This window comes from Lynx canadensis, chromosome E2 (genome assembly GCF_007474595.2).
Source record: "Lynx canadensis isolate LIC74 chromosome E2, mLynCan4.pri.v2, whole genome shotgun sequence".
Classification (NCBI taxonomy): domain Eukaryota; kingdom Metazoa; phylum Chordata; class Mammalia; order Carnivora; family Felidae; genus Lynx; species Lynx canadensis.
In genome coordinates, this window is record NC_044317.1 from 967,668 (window position 1) to 983,435 (window position 15,768).

The window sequence follows — 15,768 nt, forward strand, 5'->3', positions numbered from 1 at the left end:
TTGCTGTGAGTCTGTGCCTATTTCAAATAAAAAGTTTTAAGAAATTGCTGTTTGGCCTACCGAGAAGTTTCCGGCCTCCCCTGGCGGGCGCACGGCCAAGTCACTGCAGCGTCTGAACCACCCCGCAAGGAAGCAAGAAGTCCTTAAAGAAAGAATCTGTGAACTAAACTCAGGACTGAGACCCAGCACAGGAAATTGCTCGGCAGGGTGCTAATCAACGTGCCTGGTGAGGTCCCCTCAGGTGTCAGCGCTCCACCCTTGCTGGCAAACACATGCCTCGCTCTCCGGGGGCGGAGGGGTGCATGGGGGTGCAGGGCGGCAGGAGAACCCGGCCCTCCACTCTGTACCTGTGCGTGTCGGCCCCACCAGGCCCCGCGACCCTGCGTCGCCCCCAGCCAGTGCTAGGAGGCAGCTCGTGGTGGGTTGACTCCCTCAGCCACAGGCCTCTGCCCCCCAGGCCTCTCCACCCCGGGAGGTGCCCGTATGCGTGCAGACCAGCCAGGGCCACCACCGTACCCAGCAGGCCGTGGCTGCACACGGGGTTTCCACCCGCTGATGCTGAAGGCTGAACGGGAGAGAGGACAGTGCAGGCTCAATGTCCTTCCCGAGGCACCTGGCTTCTGTGTCGGGGAAGGAGGCAGCCCCTCGCCCGCCAGCGAGAGGCCAGGCAGCAGGGCCGAGAGCCTCATCCTTCCATCAGAGCCGGCTGACGGGCAGTCAGCCCAGTCCCGTGCCTGCCTCGGGGGGGCCTCGGGGGGGTCCAGTTCTGCATCCAGAGTGTGCACACGAACACCGGGTCCTGGGGCACGGTCAGGACTGAGTGCTGACTTTCACTCCCTCCGGCCACCCACCCACGACTGCTGCTGCTTCAGGGGAACCCTTGCGCCCGCTGGCCGCCTCGGGATGCCTTGCCAGCCGCAGGGGGTGGCCTCCTGGGACCCACAGAAGAAATCCCAAGTCCCTTGATGCCTTTCACAAAGACGAAGGGACACTTCTAGGATGGAATTTTCCAGCTCTGCCCACTCGGTCCCCGGGACCTGCCTCTGCACCCGCTAGGCCACTGCCTTCTCACAGCGGCCCGACACCCCGGTCCGAAGGGGCCTCCTTGTGAGTTCCCTCTGGCACAGGGCCCATCCTCGGGGCTTGTGATTCCCTGCTTCCCTGTGAACAGTCGCTGGAAGGCATCTGGGACCCTCCTGCGTGTCCCCGGGGACTCCCTGGGCCCTTCCTGCCCCACCGTAAGGGTCTAGGGCACAAAAGCCACGGGTCTAAGTAAGTCCCAGCAGAGCAACAGAGGCTGGGCCCACGGGGAGACCACGCCTGCCACCCAGAAGGGGCCTCACACACACAAGACCCCAACCGAGTTGGTAACTTTCACTTTTTATAACAACGTATTTATCAAAGGGCGCGCATTCTGGAATCCGCGTCCCCTGCCAGTGACCATCCTACCTCTCAGCTCCGGAGCCCACTCTGCGGGGGTTTTATTCTGACAGATGCGGTATCACCACCCGTAAACCTTAGTGCGGGTTTGCGGGTTTGAGCAGGACGTGTGCACTGCTCTCAAAGCCACGGCCACTTCCTGTCTCTGCCTCAGTCATTGGAAGCAAACCTCCCGACACCCGGAGGCTGCTTTTCCGGATGCGTGGGCGTGCACGGGCGGCAGACCTGGCACCCTGGGCCGCTGGCGGGCACACCGTCCTCGGCCGTGCAGGATCCGGGGCAGGCAAGTGAGGGACCCAGGGGCGGGACCAGCTGGCTCTTCCAGCAGCCACGGGGACTCAGGCTTTGGCTCCCAGTCCCTGGGGAGATGGGGGTTGCTCCCCCCACCGCTCCTGCGTCCGTCTGCGGGCACGGAGGCCTAGGCCGGGCAGCGGGGGGCACACGCGCCAGCCCCTCTCCTCGGCTCTGCTACCCAGACAGCTGGGCGCCTGAAAGACAGAGGAGCCGCTGTCACCCGCCTGCACGAGGGGGACCCCGAGGCCCGGCTCCTCCCTCATGCGGCGGCCTCCCTCCCGCCGCCCGGGGACTCACTCCTGTGACGAAGAGGCCTAGGAAGACGCCGGAAGGAAATGGCACAACTCCCGGGAGAACGAGCCCCCTAAAGCCCGCCGGTGTGACACACACTGCTAGGCCCTCTCCCTCTCGAGAAAACCAAGAGTGACCACGTTTCCAGGGCCCGAAGCCTTCAGTAGGGACGGTAGGAAACGCTGGAGGCTGCCAGCTGGGACCCAGGGGTCGGGAACAGCTGACCTGCGGGGTGTGGACAGGCGCCCCGGGAAGCTGGTCGGCACCGGAGGCTCGGCGGACGCGCCGGGGGAGGCCCGGGGGGCGGGTGCATGGGGGAAGGAGGCCTGTGAACACGGGGCTCGGCCTCCCGCCTGCCCTTCCTGCTCTCAGCCCCTGCGCGCCGGCCGGGCTCCAGGGGGAGAAAATCAGCCGACCGACTCCCAGAATCGCAGGCCGTGGGGATCCGAGCACCGGCATCAGGACAGAGTCAAAGTCGGAGCGGCCTCGGTGCTCGGACTGTCCGACTTGAGGTGTCTGGGACGGAGACGATTCTCCAGGACCTCAAAGAGGGGAAAGGCCGTGCAGCGTGAGGAAGGGCGCGGCTGCGGCAAACGCGGAGGCTCCGACCCCAAACTCTACCGGCCCGACAGAATGAGCACGTCAGACACACGTGCCCCCCGAGTGTGCACCCGCGTGCCCGTCGTCAGGGGGCTCCTGGGCTCCGGAGCGGAAGGGAAGGAGGCGGCCGCGGGTGCAGGAGGGGCCCGGTGGGGGCGGCCGGCACCGGGGTCTCCCCCAGGAGGCGGGGTGGCGCTAGACGCCTTGCTCAGGGAGGCAAGGACGGAAGGACCACGGTCACCATGAGCCTCGGGTCCGAGTGCCCCACGCACTGAGGGCGGGGCCTCCGGGGCGGGCTCCCAGACTGCCGGGGCCACAGGGGTCCTCAAGCCGCGTGTACGACTTTGACATAAACCTCAAACTCACAGTCATCCGCCGCCCAGGGTGTGGGGCCGAAGGAGCAGCGCGGTGGCCTGCAGGTGGCGGGAGCTCGACATCCAACGGGGGCGCCCTCCACATCACTGCCCACAGAAGCCTGTCCCGGGGGGTCTGAGACTTAGCTTTATGAAAGCAGAGTCTGACAAGTGACACAAGATGACACAGGACAGCACCCCCGGGAGCCCTGGGAAACAAAGGATTTTTAAGCCAGACAAGAAATGAAAGACACGACACACTCAGGAAGGAGCCGCCAGCACGGGGGCCGGACCAGTAGCAGACTGTCCCCGGGAGCAGTCTGTGCCCCGTCGCCCGGCACAGCCTTCACTGTGACCCCGCCTCCCCGGTCGGTGACAGCCTTCCCTTCCGCGCACCCACACCCACGAACACGCGTGGCCGACGCCCAGCACGGCGTCACTGGGTGTAGGTCCTGACTAGGACTTATTGGCCAAAACGGAGGATCCCTGGTTGGAGAAGCAAACCAGAACTCAGGACAGCCGCGAGGCGGGAGGTGAGCAGGGCAGACTCGGGGCCCGAGCGCCCTTCCGGGTCCTTCTTCACCAGGGAAGCGGGGAGCGTAAGCACGCGTGTACCCGCCGTGTCCGTGAGAGCACCAGCTCGCTGTGGGAGCGCCGGGGGCCAGAGACCCAGGCAAAGAGGGAGCCCCTCACACGGGCGACGGGGGCCGGCGGTGTGCTCAGCGCACGGGAACCCAGCACGCGCAGGGCACGCGTCACCAGTTCATGTTATCATCGGTCTCCAAAACACGGTTTCTAAAGGCCTCTCAACACCCACCGTCGGGCGCGCCTAACGACCGGCAGCCTCCATCCCTGCCCTCCCGCCTTACCAATAATGCCCCAGCGGACATCTGCACACCCGTCTCTGCCCACTCTCCTCACTTCCTTTGACAGATTCGCAGAAACACTCCTGACACGATCCCACCCGCAGGAGGGGAAGTACCAGCCTCACGGCAGCGAGTGCCAAGCGTTCAGAAGCTTTACCAATTTGGCAAAGGAGTAAATCTCGGTCTCTGTACTTTCCTCTTTCGTCACCAGGAAGTGAGACCGTATTTTATGTATTTTTACGGCCAACCGCCCTTCTCTACTGTGATCTGTCCGTCGCCTTTGCTGGCTCCCCCGGCCCCAGGGCTGCCTGGGCTCAGGGAGCGATCCTCTGGGGGGCACGGCTCTGGAGAGGACCCCTGTGTACCCCAATGCCCGCCAGGGCCCCTCTGTCGCCCTGCTGCTGAGTCGCCGTATTGTCGGTCCCCAGTAATAACGTCGCGTGCTCGCTGCGGAAGAAGGCAAGAACCCGCTGGTATTCTGGTGGATTTGCTCAGGGCACTTGCTTCCCACGCCCTAACAACCTTCAGCCAACGCGTCAATGTGTCCTTAGCACGCACGGTTCGTGAGGTCCCTTCTTAACGCTAAACAGCGTATGATGAAGTATTTTTTAAAGTCAGGCTGTTTTTGTTTCCGTATGTTCAGTTATCAGTGTCTTTAACACAAAACTGCTCAGGGGGAAGCATCAAAGGCAGCAGAAAGCGTAAGGCCTGCCTAGCTCTGTCCCCGTGTCCATTCTATGTCCCCAGCTCGATGTCCCCAACTCCGTGTCCTCAGCTCCACCCAGTGTCCTCACCTCCGTCCCGTGCCCTCAGCTGTGTCCTCTGTCCTCTGCTCCAACAGTAAGTTAACATAAAGGCCTGAGGGCACCTGGCTCCTGGGGTATCACCTGCCCCCTGCCCGGGCCAGCGCTGGTGCCCACGTGCGATGGTTTCTGAGCCCACGTGGTGGTGCTCCGGCGGGACGAGAGCCAGGAGGGGTCACTGTGACTGCCAGAGAGTTTCTCAGGAGACCCTGGATCTCCTCCCCGAGGGGCAGCCACGACCCCGGGGGGGGGGGGGGCTTGTAGGGAGCTCCCCGCACACCTGGGGAAGGCGGCAGGACCCGGGCAGGGATGGCCGGCGACCTCTCTCCTCTCCTCCACGGCGGACTCGGCCCTTCCCCGTGCAGCCCCCAGCAGCGGCTCCCCAGCAACCCTCCAGAACCCCACGGCAGGAGGGGCCGGCCTGGGAAAGGGTTAAGTTTCATTTATCCTGATTTCTATTTAATATCATGCTCTCCCCGCAGGAGCCGGCAGCTGTGAGCTGATTGCGCCCGCTCGTTATGCAGCCTGTATCACTAATGGCCTGTGACAAAGGCACACGGCTTCCAGGCCTCACCCCCGAGAGCCAATTAAACACACACACTCCCTTCCTGTTTGCAGCGCATTACAATGAAATTAAACTGAATTTCAAAATCATTTTCTCCTAAAGACATCGCTTTACAATAATTAATGCAGGCTACCCCTTTTCAACGCAAATATTCATCAGCGGCAGTGACTGGATGCTTTCACGCTGACTGCCCACACTGTGCACGCGGCCACCGGTGCCCAGGGAGCTGCCACCGGCAAAGTCCGCGGGGCTCGGGCTCCCGGGTTTTTAGAGAAAAAAGCATCTGCGGCTTTTCACCTGAACTTAAAAATAAAAGAAGACGGCCATAAAGCAAGTCAGGGACCATCTAGGGCTACAGACAACAATTAGCTCAAAATAAGCGTTTCTTAAACAATGCATTTGAAAGACAATGACACGGAGAGGTTTGCTGCTACGAGACTGGCTTGTGTGAACGTGGTGTCCACAGAGGGACACCGCGCGGGTGCGAGCTAACGTGCTGACCACGTCCTGTCGTGGAGACAGGAGGTTCCGAAACAGGTGACCAGGGTTCCTGGGTCCTGACCCCTGAGCCCTCTGCTGACCTGCCAGGGTTCTCAGGGCCCGGCCTTGCTCCGAAGGCTGACAGACGTCCCCTCTACAAACCCTTCACGACCATCTGCACACCTGCTTTCTCTGCCCGGCACAGAGGGAAAGGGGAGCCTGGACGCCTCCACCCGCGGCCGCTGGGATGTCACCTCTGCAGGCAAGTGACAGAACCACGGAAGCTGCAGGACCAGCAAGTCTGGACCCACGTGCCGCCTGGCCAGTGGGACAGGAAGGGGACACCTCCACGCGCCCCCCCCCCCCCGAAAGATCCTTCATCTGTCCCTTCAAACCAAACCCCCATCTGACGGGCCCACACGGCACCCCGAGACCGTCAGGGTCTACGTGGGTCCCCGCTCTGCCGCTGGGTGACCCCAGGCCCACGGCAGCAGCAGATCAGAGTGGACACGTGATCCTGCCGTCCACAGATCCACGCCGACACGAGCCCGGTGAGGTGCCCGCGCGAATGCCAGCCACAGGCACACACACGAGGCTCAGGGCCACAGCCACTGTTCTCCTAAGAGGCGCACGGTGACCCCACGGCACCCCGCTCCAGCTGCCTGCCGTCTCTCCTCGGCTCTGCCCCCCACAGGAGAGCACGGAATGAGGCAGATTTCGGCTTACGGGGCCGCGTATGGTGATATGTGAAGACAGGCCTTTCTTTTTGGAAAACAGTGTCTTGAGATTCTTAGGAAATGATGCATTCTCAGCACAGAAGTTTTACAAATACAGACAAACAAGAAGGAAAGGAGAAACCACCCAGAAGTAGTCCATGCACACGTTCTAAGTGAGCACACACAGAAGTGAGTTGCTGTAGTTGCAAACCTAGCGTTCACAAGGTCTGCTGGGACCAAGGAGGGGAGGCGGGGGGAGGACAGAAAGGGCGAGAACAGCGGAGGGGCCGGGGCACGGAGCCTGAGCAGGCTCTAGGTCCCGCTGGGGGTGGGGGCCCCCACATCAAGGCAGCACCACAATCCACCCAGGCACGGTGTGGAGAACAACGTAAAATGACCCAGATGGAAAAGGAAGCACATAGTATCAGAAGGACCTAGGATCCTGCGTGGGGGGAGGGGGGATGAGAAGATTTACAAAGCAGGGGGGCTTGGGGAAGGTGGGAGGGAGGGGTGAGGAGGGTGTCTGACACTCAGGGGGCTCCTGACCCACGGCACGTGGCAGGACCACCAGGCCTCACTGCTGCCCTCATTTCAGAGGTCAGTGGGCTCTGGGGGCAGGGTGGGGACACAGCCTTGAAGATGGGGTGTCCCCTTCCCTCCGGCCCCCCTCCTACCTGTCTTGAACCAGCCGTCACAGGTGAAGGCATTTCTGGTTTCTTCTGGTTTGTCCCAGTATTCACGGAACAGGGACGGCCCCCTGACCAAGAGCTCTCCTTCCTTCTCTGTGAACCCTGGGGTCACCTACAGCACGGGAGAGAAACACATACCTCAGAGCACACACCTCGCAGTGTGGGGCTCCCCGCCTCCCTCGTGACCCCTGGAGACACGCACCCTTCCAAAATTAGACATTTTGTTAGAAATGATTGAAAAATGCATCTTTCTTGTTTTGTGGTTTTTAAATGTTTACTTGAGAGAGCGGGAGAGGAAAAAAGCGGGTGAATGCATGTGTACAAGCGGGAGAAGGGCAGAGAGGGAGAGAGAATCCCAAGCAGACTCTTCACTTTCAGCACAGAGCCTGACACGGGGCTCAATCCCATGAACCGTGAGATCACGACCTGGGCCGAGATCATGACCCGAGCTGAGAACAAGCATCAGGCGCTTAAGCAGCTGAGCCCCCGGGTGCCCTGAGAAATGCACCGCTCAGTCCCAGAGCCCAGGCAGACGGCGCTGTGCGGGGAGCTGTGAGGCACCGCGTTCGTCCTACAAAGCCCCGTCCTCTAGTGGAGGACGTGAGTCACTGACCCAGGTCTCAGTCGGAGCCTGGCTGGATTTGAGCCGCCTGTCCACTTGTAAAAGCTGTGATCCCGGCACCTGCTGAAACTCCCGTCTTCAGGGTGCTTCCTGGGGAAAGCACTCACACAGGACGTGTGTGTGAGGAGGCGTGCGTGGCCGGCTCGCGCTCCGGGGCGGCAGCAGGAGCCGGGTCCTGGCAGCTCCCGCGGGGCCTCCGCTCGGTTAGAAGGAGGCTGAGCGGAGAGCCAACCGAGAAAGGCTGGCTCGCGAGCAGGCCCCAGGTGTCCAGGAGAGGGCGCGCCCGGATCACGCGGCCCTGGGAAGCAGGGGGCGCCCTCTGTTGTGACCGCAGCGCAGGGCAGGAGGGAGACTGGGTTTTGTAGGAAGCTGAGAGGCTCTCCGTGAAGCCAGAAGACCGTGCAGAGGACGAGCACGTCAAGAGGCCCCGTGGGAAGCTGTCAGTGCACCCAGCAAAGGTGACTGAACCGAGGCCAGTGCTGTGCTCTGACTTAACAACTCCCACCTGGAATGAACTTATTCTGGGGAAGAACCATCCCTCTTTAAAAAAAAAAAATCAGAGACCCCTTTAAAAGAGGCTGTAAAACTGTCTGACTCGTTTGTCCGAGGCCTGGACAGAATGTGGGATTCCAAGAACGACACAGCAGCTGTCTACTGACTCCTGAGCCCACTTCCTGCAGACACAGCAACCCCACCCCAAGGGGACAGGGCTCCATGGGCAGGGCCCAGCCGAGCACCTGCCATCTAGCCGGCTTGCAGGAGGCAGCGTTTGTCTTTCAGCTGAACCAGAGACTTTATTTGAATTTCACCCATTTTTCCACCGCTGCCCTCTATCTGATTCCACTGCCAAGGTCAGACTGGCCACAGGGCAGCGAGGCAAAGGCCCCGGAAATAAAGAGGCAGGCACACAACCCCAGAGAAGGCTGGCGCTGGATGACTGAAGCTAACTGGGTAACAGTAAAACAGTAAAAAAGTCAGCATTCTCCACTGGAAATAAACAAGGCCCAGAGTCTCATAACATAATACTCTTGCGTCCTGGGCGCAAGATTACTCGGCACGTGAAGAGCCAGCAAAATGTCAACTCTTATGGAAAAAGGCCATCTGTGCAGGACAAGGCCGGGCGGCACAGATGTTATGCGCCCCTAACGAAGACTTTAAGACAGACATCATAAACGTGCTCCAAACGGAAGGGCAAACGCTCTAGAAGCACGTGGAAAAACCGAAAGCCCCGGGAGAGAAACGTTATAAAGCAAAACCAAAAGGAAATTTTAGAATTGGAGAGCACAGCAACAGCAGTAAAAAAAATTCACTGGATGGGCTCAGTAACAGCACGGAGGTCACAACGCAAAGTCTGAGAACTTGAAGACCGGTCAGTAGAACTGGCCCAGCCCATCTGTGCAACAGGAAAAACCAGCCCGACCCCACTCCCTGCTGTGAGGGCCCACATTCCTGCTACCGGATTCCCAGGAGACGAGCAGCGAGGAGCCAGAGGGGTCGTGGGTAAAATCTGCCTGAAAAGTCTCAAGTCTGGTGAAACCTGCAGATTCAAGCAGCCCAGCGGACCCCCAAAAGGACAAACCCAAAGAAACGCCAGCTCAGACACATCACGATCCAAGCACTGCAGACCAAGGATAAAGGAAAAGCCTGGCAGCGGCCAGAGCGGATTCGCGCCTCAGACGACCACCACCTTCTCACCAGAGGCCGCGGAGGCCGAGAAGTGGGACAGCACCTTCCAAGCATCGGCCCGGAACCCCAGGCCCAGTGAGAGTAACGTTACGGATGGAAGAAGAGACAAAGACACTCTTAGATAAAAAACGAGACAGCCTGTGGCCAGCAGATCCGAATTAAAAGAATTGCCAGAGATCGTTCCTCAGACAGGAGGGAAATGATGCCAGAAGAAAACAGGAAGCTCAGAAATGAAATGAAAGCATCAGAATTGGTAAATACCTGGGTGAATAAAACTGACTATTCTGTTCCTCAGGAGGTTTTTCCGTTTTGAGTGCTGAAAGCAAACATCATAATCTGGCCTAATGGAGTTCATTACCTCTGTAGATGTTACACACGACAATGGTGTTTGCTGAAAACAGAGAAGGCAAAGGGACCCGTATGTGGTGACAAAGATTCTTGGGGCGCCTGGGTGGCGCAGTCGGTTAAGCGTCCGACTTCAGCCAGGTCACGATCTCGCGGTCCGTGAGTTCGAGCCCCGCGTCGGGCTCTGGGCTGATGGCTCGGAGCCTGGAGCCTGTTTCCAATTCTGTGTCTCCCTCTCTCTCTGCCCCTCCCCCGTTCATGCTCTGTCTCTCTCTGTCCCAAAAATAAATAAACGTTGAAAAAAAAAATTAAAAAAAAAAAGATTCTTTACTTGACCAGACTTTAGTCAGGCTCCCAAAATTTATCACAGGCCCACCTGTGCCCTACCTGTAAAATCTAGTTGTTTTTTTTTAATTTTTAAAAAAATCTTGGTTTATTTTTGAGAGAGAGAGAGAGCGTGAGCAGGGGAGGGACACAGAATATGAAGCGGGTTCCAGGCTCTGAGCTGTCAGCACAGAGCATGATGTGGGGCTTGAACTCACGGACCTCGAGATCATGACGTGAGCCGAAGTTGGATGCTCAACCGACTGAGCCACCCAGGTGCCCCTGTAAGATCCAGTTTTAACAAAACCCTGCTGTTTGAGTTTAGCAAGAGTCCCCCGCTCTGGTACCTGGTCAGCCTCACATCTGGTATCACCCTCAGGCGACACGTGATCACCCGGACTGCCCTCAGCAAAGATCCCATCAATCCCGCCTGCTGCTCGCAAGAACATGTCCACAGACCACACTGCACTCAGAGCTGAGCCTAACCTCTCCTCCGCACTGAAAAGCCCCACCGCAGGGGGCCCTACACTTATCCCAGTGTCCTGGATGAAGTCTGCCATGCCATTTGTAACAAGCGTCACTGAGCGTTTTTCTCTTTGACCGTGGTAGGAATTCTACATTCTTCTGGGAGTGTTAAGTGTGGAGTCTAAGTAGATTCCAAAAAGGGAAGTATATATATTATAGGCCCTAGAATAACTACTAAAAAGCTGTACAAAGGCAGATAGTCAAAAACTCAACAGGTAAATTACAACGGGCTGCTAAAACATGGGTCCAAAGAGTGCAGTGAAAGGGAAGCTGAGCAAGGAGAAACCGGGCCAACAGACAGCGAGCAAACGGCAAATGGTGGTGGGTGGTGGTGGCTGGAGTTCACTCGTTTCCATAATCAAATTCAACATCAATGCTCTCAGCACACCAATTAGAAGACTGTCAGGGGGACGGGAGAAGCCATACACGATCCAACCACACACCACCTCTACGACACTCACTTCAAGGACAGTGACAAGGCAGGTTAGAAGCAAGGGGATGGGACCATACATCCACATAAACACCAATCACAACAGACTGAGCAGTTGTATTAACATGAGACAAAATGAACTTGGAAGAGAGAACGTCACATACAAGCGGTATCACAAGATGACACAATGGCCAAGTCACCAAGAAGACGTATCGATTATCAACGTGCATTCACCAGGTGACAGACTTTCCAAATACATCAGCAAACACCAGAAAGCAGAAACAGACTGTTATGGAGGAGAGTTCACACCCCTCCTTAGCGACAGAACCGGCCAGACACCCAGCACAGACGTGAGGAGCTGAGCACACCGACCACGGGGGCTGGACCCGCATGCGCCGTGGCCGGAAGCAGCAGCATGCGTGTCACCACCAGGCCACGTTCTGGGGCACACGATACACCTTCACAAAGTTAAAAGAACTAGAATCGTATCCAGTATGCTTTCTGACTGTAAGGGAATTACACTAAAAATGAGGAACAGAAAGATAACGGCCTGCAAACACTTGGAAAATAAACAACATACTTCTAAATGATCCGTGAGTCATAGAAGTCTTAAGAGAAACTAGAAAATCAGAAAATATTTTGAACTGAACGAAATGAAAACACATAAAAATTGGGGGGACAGGTCAAGCTTCAGCAGTGCTTGCTGGGAGATTTGCATGAGCAAACTCATGAATCAGGAAGGAGAAAAGGTCCCAAACTGACAACCTAACGTTTCACCTTAAGAAACTGTAAAAAGTGTAAAACGCAGGCTAGAAGAAACGATGAGGATAAGAACGAGAAACCAACTAAAATGAAAAGAGAAAAGCAACAGAGAAAACTCAATGAATCCAAAAACAAGTTCTTTCAGAAAAGACCAATAAAACGGATGAACTTGTAGCAAGAATAACAAAGAACAAAGAAGGAGAAGGCACAAATTATCCACAAGAGTGACAAGAAGTATACTTCAGGTTATGCAGACATGCAAAGGTTCGTAAGGGGTTGCCACGAAAAACGCTATGCATAGAATTCAACAACTTAAATGGACCGATTTCTCAAAAAACATAATCTGCCAAAACTCACCCAAGATGCATTAGATGACCCGAACAGTCCTATCTATAACTGTTAAAGAAACGGAATTAATGGTGAACCTCTTCCAAAAAAGAAGCCTCCGGGCCCAGATGGTTTCACTGGTAAATTCTATCTAAATAAATATATAATACCAATTACATGGAGTCTCTCCTAGAAAACAGAAGAGGAGGGAATAACTCCCAACTCACTTTATGACACTAGTATTACCCTGACACCCAAACATGACAAAAAAAAGCACAATGAAGGGAAACTACAGATGCAAAACCCCTCAGCAAAATGCTCACAGATCCAATCCAGCACCATATAAAATAAATGATATACCATATGCAAGGGGGTTGGTCCTGGGAGTTCAAGGCTGGTTTGATATTAGAAAATCAACCAATGTCGGACACCTGGTGGCTGAGTCGGTTAAGCATCTGACTTCAGCTCAGGTCATGATATCACAGTTCGTGGGTCCCGCGTCCGGCTCTGTGTTGACAGCTCGGAGCCTGGAGCCGGCTTCAGATTCTGTGTCTCCCCGTCTCTCTGCCCCTCCCCTGCTCATGCTCTGATTCTCTCTCTCTCAAAATTAAATAAACATTAAAAAAAATAGGAAAAAAATAAATGTAATGGGACATGTAAAGGATCAGTGAGCTAGAACACACACACACCAAGAAGACCTAAATGAATGCAGAGGCATACCATGTTCATGGATCAGAAGACTTGTCATAGGGAGGATGTTTTTTTGTTTGTTTGTTTGTTTGTTTGTTTGTTTTTCAACGTTTATTTACTTTTGGGACAGAGAGAGACGGAGCACGAACGGGGGAGGGGCAGAGAGAGGGGGAGACACAGAATCGGAAGCAGGCTCCGAGCCGTCAGCCCAGAGCCCGACGCGGGGCTCGGACTCCCGGACCGCGAGATCGTGACCTGGCTGAGGTCGGGCGCTTCACCGGCTGCGCCACCCAGGCGCCCCAGAGGATGTTAATGTTCACCAAACTGATCTACAGGTTTAGTGCAATCTTGATCAAGATCCCCAAAGGATTTTTTAATACATACAAACAACCTAGTTGTAAAACTGGAATGGCAAGCAAAATAATACCAAAAACTAAAACAGCTCTGAACAAGAATAAAATTGGTGGCATAAGGCTATAGTTCTGAGACCCACCATAAAGCGACAGTAGTCAAGACTGGTGTTGGCAGAGAAACAGATACACAGTTCAATGGAGAAGAGCGTACAACCTCTGTATAGACCAGCTCAGATATGTAGCACCCCTCATGGGTTCAATACCATAAAGACACACACATCTACCAGTCCTAATTTTCCTACAGATTTGCCAGGGAGTCTCTGGACTACGGAAAGCAAGTACCAAGTAACTAAAATAGGCCATCATTTTCTTTATGCCAAAAAAAACACAAATTTTTTTTTCATTGCTTCAGGGAAAGAGGGAAAACGAACCACCAACTGAAGCTCTAAATACAGATGCACCCATTACACAGTGGTTTATGTGATACTGACTCATCAGACAGACTTTGGGACAAAGGAGTCAACTTAATTTTGGTCACTGACGTTTATAAGTTTTAGAGACAAGGGTATGAAGGCTTATCAAGGGTGAAGATAGGGGGCCGCCTGGGTGGCTCAGCTGGCTAAGCGTCCGACTTCAGCTCAGGTCATGATCTCACGGTCCGCGAGCAGACCCCACGCTTAACACAGAGCCCGATATGGGGCTCCATGCCATGACCCTGGGACCGTGACCTGAGCCGAAATCAAGAGTCAGGTCCTCAGGGCGCCTGAGTGGCTCTGTCGGTTAAGCATTTGACTTTGGCTCAGGTCATGATCTCACAGCTTGTGGGTTCGAGACCCACGTCGGGCTCTGAGCTGACAGCTCAGAGCCTGGAACCTACTTCTGACTCTGTGTCTCCCTCTCTCTGCCCCTCCCCGCCCCCACCTTGCGCTCTCTCTCTCTCAAAAACAAATAAACATCAAAACTTTAAAAAAAAAAAAAAAGAGTGAAGATAAGCCAGGAGAAGGGGAACACTGATGAGAATATTATCACAGGGAAATAAATGATCTAAAATAATGCATAACAATAAATGTTACCTTAGGCTACATTCCTTCACCTGGATCACTGGGTCACAAGTGGGACCAGAGCCCTGCAGGGGTTTCTGCTGTGATTCCTTAGACCTAGTCAGAGTTAACACCCCACATCTGCTGGGACGAGTTCAGAGGTAGGCAGGCGATCAGCAAGGCCCACACCTGGTGCTCTGGGGGCCCCAGATGTTCCCAAGGATACACGGGTGCAGGTTGGATGGGGCACACCCCCAGACTTGGGCGCCCAGCAGTCACACACAATGCTGCTTCACGCTGCAGCCAACAGCCTGGGCTGTTTTCATGGGGACTCTCGTCTTCGTCTTCAGAGGACTCACACGTAGGACTGTCACGTGACCGAGGGCACGGGCACCCACGCAGAGGTACCACTCCGTTTACCACAAGCGGCCATGCTAGAGAACCGCCAGCACTGGGACGAAGCCTTCCCCGTCTGAAAGCAGCCTGAACGTCTTCCCCAGGTACAAGCCCGGACACCTGCCCAAGTTCACAGTGAGGGATCTGCTCTAACCGTCTGTGGAGAAAAGCCTGCTGGAGTAAGAGGCAGGAATGCAGGCAGGTAGGCTACGGGCCAAGGAGGCCGGTGAGGGCGGGTAGGACCCGTGGTAGGGCCCCTGTCGCTGAAGGTCCCCAGGAGGTCCCCAGGTCCCTCCTTGGCTGTGGGCTCCCACTGTGTCCCGATGGACGGCTGTGTCACTCGGTGCCGCCCACTGCTCGGGGCTGGAAGGATCTGGGTAGGCACGCAGGGACGGGCTCAAGGCAGGAAGGAGTGGCTGCTCGCCTTCCGTGGCTTGAGCGCGCCCTTCAAGGGCACGTGGGGCCAGCGCTGGCGCAGGCGGGGGGAGAGAGGCACGGGGCAGCTAAGGGCTGGCAGACACTCATCCGGCCCACCCATCCTGCCCATCAGGCGCCGCTGGCCTTCCTGTGAAGATTCCCGGTTCGGGGTATGGCCACCTCCTTCCTGGCCCTCGACACAGAGTCGGTAAGCCCACTGCATCCACGAGGCAGGGGACACGTGGCAGATGACGGTCTGTCTGTCGGAGGGGAGCGCCTCTGCGGGGACAGCCTGGTCACCCCACCCCCCACTGAAGGCCAGAGCACGAGCAGGCCCTCCGGCTCTCCGCCCCCAGTCCTCGCCCTGCCGCAGGTCGCATTCAGCCGTCGGTGGCACACAGCAGCGACAGATGGCAGGGACAGGCGGGGGCGGGGGAAGGAGCGGGAGGGGAGCCCAGGAGAGGCTGGTGGCCGTCAGGAGGACAGGCGGCCGAGCAGGCTGCTGTCCGGAGCGACAGCCCGCATATGGACGAACAACAAGATAATTAATTTTTAAGGGGAAACGAGGGAAGCAGAGCTCGCTGCCACCGCCCTGCGCCAGCCGGAACACCACACGCGGTGCGTCTGCGTTCTCGGCGAGAGACGATGTTTCGTGCGCAGGCCAGCGTGTCACATACAGCCGGGAAGCCACTTGTCTGCTGCCGGACCTCACTGGTGCTGGCCGGTGCTCGGCTCTCTTGAAAGTGAGCACTTG

General features: G+C 56.6%; 1 protein-coding gene across 7 annotated transcripts in view; it reads right to left on the bottom strand.

Moving 5' to 3' along the window:
- Positions 1-15,768, bottom strand: part of ACSF3 (acyl-CoA synthetase family member 3) — a 50,931-nt gene that overhangs the window by 12,906 nt on the left and 22,257 nt on the right. For all 7 annotated transcript variants that reach the window (XM_030297911.1, XM_030297907.1, XM_030297912.1 and 4 more), the window contains exon 7: positions 7,083-7,209. In XM_030297911.1, the coding sequence (XP_030153771.1) occupies positions 7,083-7,209 (127 nt within the window). The remainder of the gene's footprint in view (positions 1-7,082; positions 7,210-15,768) is intronic.